The 6,963-nt window shown below is 46.9% G+C and overlaps 1 protein-coding gene across 2 annotated transcripts in view; it reads right to left on the bottom strand.

The window, feature by feature from the left end:
* The window catches only part of GPAT3 (glycerol-3-phosphate acyltransferase 3), a 38,706-nt gene extending 32,050 nt beyond the window's left edge, over positions 1 to 6,656 (bottom strand). Inside the window, exons 1-2 of one of the 2 annotated variants that reach the window (XM_081812207.1) lie at positions 6,504 to 6,656; positions 5,918 to 6,208 (exon numbers count right to left, since the gene is read on the bottom strand). In XM_081812207.1, coding sequence (XP_081668333.1) covers positions 5,918 to 6,058 — 141 coding nt within the window. In that variant the 5' untranslated portion in view covers positions 6,059 to 6,208; positions 6,504 to 6,656. Of the gene's footprint in view, positions 1 to 5,917; positions 6,407 to 6,503 lie in introns of those variants that run through there. The other variant, XM_081812208.1, reaches the window with a different exon arrangement.
* Positions 6,657 to 6,963: the final 307 nt, after the last annotated feature.

The following is a 6,963-nucleotide window of genomic DNA, read 5'->3' on the forward strand; positions in this document are numbered from 1 at the left end:
AAAAGATAATATTTTGTCAATAACTGAACATTTGTTATCTTGGAGCTCACTTTTTTCTTGTGGCCAGGTGATTTTATATTTTATAGAAATGGCAATTACCTTAGATTAGGACAATTATTCCATGCTCATGGGATGGAAAAAAAATGATATTTTGAGGCTGTTATGGGCTGAATTGTGTCTCCCCCCAAAATTCATATGTGGAAGCCCTAACTCCCCAGTACCTCAGAATGTGACTGCATTTGGAGACAGGGCCTTTTTAAAAAGGTGACAAAGTTAAAATGAGGCCTTTAGGGTGGGCCCTAATCCAACAAAACTGGTGTCCTTCTAAGAAGAGGAAATTTAACACAGAGAGACACCAGGGATTTGCACACAGAGAGGAAAGATCATATGAGGACACAGCAAGAAGGCAGCCATCCGCAAGCCAAAGAGAGAGGCCCCAGAATAAACAAACCTGGCAACACCTTCATTTGGGACTTCAGCCTCCAGAACTGCGAGAAAATAAATTTCTATTGTCTAAGGCACCCAGTCTGTGGTATTTTGTTATGACGGCCCTAGCGAACTGATACAGGGGCATGCCTCATACAGCATGATGTGCTACAAAGAGCTCCATGTTCTTTCACCAGACAAGTGTCAGAATGCCTAACCTCTCCTGAAATGGCAACTCCAAAGGTCTGTCCTACAAAACGCAGTTACAGTGTCCAAGACTAGCAAAGTTTCAGGTTGGAGGAGAAGTCACTTAATGCCAAAGGAAATTTGTACTAGAGAACCATTTTCTTCTGTGGGCTTACTCCCAAGGAAAGGTGAAAAGCACCTAGGCTTTGCAGCCAGATGCATATGCATATGAATTGCGGGTCTGCACTTCCTGGAGGGTTCATCTCAAGAGAGATTTTTCAAGAGAGATTTTTCGGGCACCTGGGTGGTTCAGTTGGTTAAGCGACTGCCTTCGGCTCAGGTCATGATCCTGGAGTCCCGGCATCGAGTCCCGCATCGGGCTCCCTGCTCGGCGAGGAGCCTGCTTCTCCCTCTGACCCTCCCCCCTCTCATGTGCTCTCTCTCTCTCTCATTCTCTCTGTCTCAAATAAATAAATAAAATCTTAAAAAAAAAAAAAAAAGAGATTTTTCACCTCTTGGGACCTCGGTTTCATCATCCCTAAACCAGCGACAGTATCAAGATAAAAGATTAAAGAAGGTATTCCATCCAATGACTGCCACACAATAGGCCACAAAGCAGAAAATGTTGTCTTCCTCCTCCCTCCTCACACCCCATAATTTATTTAGCTTCCAAAATGATCACTTTTTTCCAGACCACCAGTGCATCTTCCAATAAACAGCTATGTCTCTTCTACCATGCCAACTGATCAGGTAGGCCCAAAGACAGAGGTGGGGAATCTCTCTTCGGAAGTTCTAAGCCTCTTCCAGAGGTTATCTCAGAAAACATCTGCCTCCAAGAACCACGAAAAATGCAGTTCTGTCCACAAGAAGATCCTGAAGTATGACGGGGGCTTCTAACAATCCCCATTGTTACTCCCATCTCACTTCCCCCTACAAAGACAAGTTGAAAGATACTTCCCATCAGGTTCTCACTCGCCTTTACCTTAAAAATCCTCTTGGGAAGCAAAAAGTAGCTGTCTCTAATTCACACACACACACACACACACAAAAAGGGTTAAGTCTGATTTTAAGGTATCTTCCTTTTTATTCATATATTCATTTATTTTTTTTTTAAGTAGGCACCACAATGGGTGTAGTTTCCTGACCCTGAGATCAAAACCTGACCTGAGATCAAGACTCACACTGGGCTTGAACTCACCGCCCTGAGATGAAGAGCTGAGCTGAGATCAAGACTTGGACGCTTAACTGACTGAGCTACCCAGGCGCCCCTAGGTCTGAGTTTTAAAGCTTAAATCAGAAGCTTGCAAAAATGTGACATTGTCACCTAGATAATTACAACTTTCGGCTTTTATGCTAAAAAGACATTTAAAAATTAACTAAAAAGAGAAAAGGAGAGGATGAAAATCATATAAAAATTCAAATATTAGGTTTACCCAAAAAGCAGCAGGCCACCATCTGTAGCATAAAAAAACAGTTTCTTGACAGTCCCGTCATCTTGGCAGAGTGAGAACTCAGACTCTAGATTCAGATTAAAATCCCAATTCTACCACTAACAGCTGTATACCACTATCTGGACAAATTAACTCTGTGACTCTCCATTCCCCAACCTCAGAGGGGGAGTAATATAGCCTCTGTCAGAGAGTTGTGAAATTAAGCACATTGCCTGGGTAGCTTTTCTTTGTTATTGCTTTCTGTCATAAACAGCCATGGCCTTCTAGCACGTTTATTGTATTTCCAACACCAGGAATAATACCTGAGTATTATACTAACAGAGGTATGACATGACATCTGAATTGACATGCCTTTTAAAAAAGATAAAAAACTAACTGATGGATGGAGGAAAGTGTAAAGGGAAAGAATAATAATTAAAATAAAAGACGAGAATAGTCCACTCTGAGTATGTATGCTAACTCATTAAAGATCTGAAGGTAGGTCAAATCTTAGCCACATAGGAGCAAAAGCAAAAAAAACAAAAAACAAGACCAAAGAATATTCCAATTCAAACTCCACTGAGACTGGAGCATCACCTATGTATCAGTGCTTTCCTTGACCTCTCCTCATTGACCCGCGTAGTAACTCTCTGGGGCGTACTCCGCTACACCCATGTCGGAACTTAAGTGACCTACCCAAGGTCACAGGGCCAGAAATTCAAAGGAACCTGTCCATGCTTCCAGCTTATTCCTCAAAAACAGAGGGAAAAATTAGTCTATTAACATTCGTTATCTGTCCATCGCCTGTGTTATCTGGTTAGATTAGATAATATACATACCACTGCCTTCTCTACTGATCCTATATTTATATTCTCTTCCCATCTTTCTTTCCCTGTAATCATGAGCCTTAGGCCAATGCATAGCAATCCTTCACCACCCTCACCTCCATCAACTTCTGTGGTTGAAAACGGCATTTTTTAATCTTAAATCCATCCATGTTCCTGTTTGGGATAAACATGAAAACTTCACACACACACACACACCCCCTCCCAGAGATTCCAATACGTATATCCTACCATCCAAATGTCCCCACCCCAAAGTTTTACCTTTCATTGTTTGAATTCCTAGAACAATTTTCCCAATATAAAGTTGCAATAATGCTGTATATACTCCTTAGAAATCATGATATACCCCTGGAAAATCACCAGTTTAGAGAAAGAAACAACCAAATCCGGTGAGAACTAAAAGCTAAGGAATAATGAGTAACAGAAGGACTGGGCCTTGCACAGAATCGACAAAAAGGCAGGGTATTTGTCCAGGACTAAAAATGTCCTAAAACTAAACAACCAGCACAGTTTTTAAAGGAATTATCCCTATAGTCAGGAAAAGCGATCCACTGTGCTGCCTAACTGAAATGTCTGTGAAACATCTAAGGCTGTTCTAGCTGAAGGACAAGCAGCAGCCCTGGGTCACCATTTCCCTCTCCTGTGCCTAAAGCAGACACCACTATGGGATCACAGCTCCTTCCTGAGGAGCCCAGCTGCTCCCAAACACAGGCGCTCCAGTCAGCGACAAGTCAGAGTTGGCCCCCAAAACGATCCCAAAAACGATGGGGATCATCACTCTGACCCAATAACTTACTCTAAGCAAAGAGGGTAGTTCCTTAGGCTGCCATCTACCTGGTTTCCAAGTAAGTGGTCTATCTCCCAGTAACAAGCTAGATGGACAAAAAATTAAAACTTCAGGCCCTACCTAACTGAAGACCAGATCCTGAACTGGATACATCCCCTCCAAGTATAGTAGCTATTTGCCAGGCTGACAGCAACTAGCTGGTCTCCCTCCTTGACATCTCTTTCGTTGTACCTTTAATTATTAAAGCAAGACATACTGGAGTCAGCCACTGGAAGCCAGTGTGTGGGATTTACCTTTACTCCAGTCTAACTTGGGATATAAATTCCAAAATACACTGCTGTACAAGGGAACAACTCAATCATTTCAGAGTTCTGAGGAAGAGTTCTGAACACCAGCCAAAGAGGATCATCTGCGATGGGGAGAGTATTGGAAGAGGATCTAGCAGTAAGAGGCAGCCTAAGAAATCCACAGCACAGCGTGACCAAGTTCAGAGTATGAAGTCAATAGGAAAGGTTAAAAACTGCACAATATCTCCCAGGCAGAAACAACAGAACTTTTAAAACATGAGGGCTGAAGATGAAGAATCAAATATAACTTCAAAGACTAGACAGAAAAATAGCCACAAAAAGAAAGTGCAACAAAAATCCGGGGCAAAACAGGAGATTAGCAGGTAAGAGAGTTGCAGGAGGTTAGTAGGTGAGAGATTAGCAGGTAAGAGAGTTGCAGGAGGTTAGTAGGTGAGAGATTAGCAGGTTAGAGATGTGGATCTGAGAGCCACCCCACTCACTGAGGGAGAAAAAAGCCAGGTCCTGAGGGCAGACCGAAGATAAGGACAGAAAAATGAGAACCTGCATTAGACAGTCCTGTAGAAGTTAGAGAAAAAAAGGATGCTAGAGTCTAAATAATAATATTATTCATTTAATTAATAGCAGCAAACACTGTTTAGCACCTAACACCTACAGGCACCCTTCTAAAATGCTTGACATGTTAACCCATTAAACAACCCCATAGGGGTGCCTGGGTGGCTCAGTCAGTTAAGCCTCAGGTCCTGATCTCAGGGTCCTGATCTCAGGGTCCTGGGATCGAGGCCCAGCCTCAGGCTCCCTGCTCAGCGGGGAGTCTCCTTCTCCCTCTGCCCCTCCCCCTGCTCATGCTCTCTCTCTCTCTCATTCTGTCTCTCAAATAAATAAAATCTTTTTAAAAAATAACCTATGGAAATAGGTGTTATATAATTATTCCTATTTTATAGATGAGGAAAATAAAGCACAAGAAGTAGGTGAATTCCCTAAGGTCACAAAATGAGAAGCGGAGCTGATTTTGGAACCAAATCTAAGCAAATCTGTATCCAGAGTCTGTAGTCCTCATCACTAGACTACAGGTCCTCTCCTCAGTTAAGACTCCTGTCTCCACTTAATTCAAGCAAACCACTGAACTTCTCTGAGTCTTTGTTTCCTCGCCCGGAAAAAAGGGGTAACACTGGCCCTCCCTACATTCCCAAGGCTATGGGGAGCATCTGATGAAAGAGCAGAGGGGAAAGCCCTCTGTGATTTGATTAAGCTCTGTGCGAGGGTGAGCTGCTCACCTGCTCACCAGGCTCACCTCCATCTAACACGTTTCTTTGCAGAATTTGGAAGCAGGAGTGCAGGGAGAACAGAGGTCAAAGAATATACATTTTCAATGACATTTCAAGTGCTTTTGGTTAGATAAAATTTCCATGACTCCATTAAAATATAATCAGATTTCTCTCTACCGCCCAGCAATTGGTTTCTTATCTTGAGCATAAACTGGAACATGATGCCTCTCTGGACAGCATGCCTTAGTACACGAAAGGACCTCTGAAACCTGGGGCTATAAAAACTAAGGGGAGTGAAGGGACAGCTGCACTACATAATGGATATAAAGAAATCTATAATATAAGAGATTGTTATTCTAATCAGTAATAATAATAATAACAATAAAGCCGTGGGTGAGGGTGGTTCTGTATCCAACTAGGGGAACAACAAGGTGGTCCCGTGGTCTCAGCCCGGATCCCTCCACTCTGCGGAAGTAGCCAAGATGCTGTCTTCGCGCGACTGCGGGGGACAAACTGAAACGCGCACCCCTCGGGACCGCTGACCTTCCAAGATGGTCCCCTCGCCTCAACTCGGCTCTCAGCAGCTCTACTCGCGGCCACCACTGCCCCGGGGTCTCTCTCCCTAAAGCCCTCAAAGGTGTTGGGGCGCCGCATCCCCCCCGGCACTCACCTCTAAAGTTTTCACCAAGATCTTCATGTAGATCTCGGAGATGCCCAAAGACACCCCGAAAGCCGAAGGCAGGAGGATGAGGCCGAGCACCAGCGCCAGCCAGGTGGAAAGGACCTTCCCGGCCAGCTCTGCGCCCTCCATGGCTGGGAGCACCGTCTCGGAAGGGGTCCACGGAGGAGGTCCGAGCGCGACAGCTGTCCCTGTCCCCAGGCTGTCGGGCAGCAGCTCCGGGAGCAGAGGCGCGGAGCCGGGCTCCGGAGAGTCAGCGCCGCCGCCTCCTGACACTCACCTCTGCAGGGAAAGAGGAAAGGAAGGAAAAAACTTTCAGAACGACGGCAATTTCCTTCCTTCCCTTTCGGGCTCCTCCCGGCCCGGCCGGTTAACTCTTTCTCCGCTGGAGGCCCAGGCCAGCGCCGAAGCCACCGCAGCGGGCGCAGACCTGGTCGCGCCGGCCGGACGACAGGAGCCGGGGTGAGCGAAGTGACACCGCGGCGCGGGCAGGAGGGCAGCGCAGCCGGGAACGCGCCCCACCCTAGTGCCTAATTTCCTCTGGGTGGCGACTGCGACGACTCAACGGCTGACTCACCGAGGCCCTCCGGAGCGCGGATCCCTGCGGGCGCACCGCACCACTGCACACCCGCCGCGGGCGGAACTGGCGCCAGGCGGAGCACTGCGCTGGGGCGAGCTGCGCTCCCGCGCCGGGCGCCCTATTTCTGCGCCCTGCTCTCGCCCCACCTCCCCCGCCATCCAACAGGGAGCTTCCAGGTTAGATCTGCACGGCCAGCGCCGCAGCCCCCCGCCACGCCCCGGCGGCCTCCCTTCTCCCCCGCGCCCCGCCTCCGCCAGCACGCCCAGCCAAGGGCCTTTAGGGAGAAGAGCTTTCTGCAAAATGTTAGCATTTCTTCACCCCAAAATGAACTCCTGACTTATCCGGGACGCTTGAGAAGGTCATGTTTGTATGGCTGTAAAACCACCTCTTTAGAAGGGCTTTCAGGGAGAGGGAAAGGCACAGAGCGCCGCTGAGCTGCCGTTTGCGCCGCTTCCAG

Source organism: Leptonychotes weddellii, chromosome 2 (genome assembly GCF_054177405.1).
Source record: "Leptonychotes weddellii isolate Sample4059 chromosome 2, ASM5417740v2, whole genome shotgun sequence".
NCBI lineage: Eukaryota > Metazoa > Chordata > Mammalia > Carnivora > Phocidae > Leptonychotes > Leptonychotes weddellii.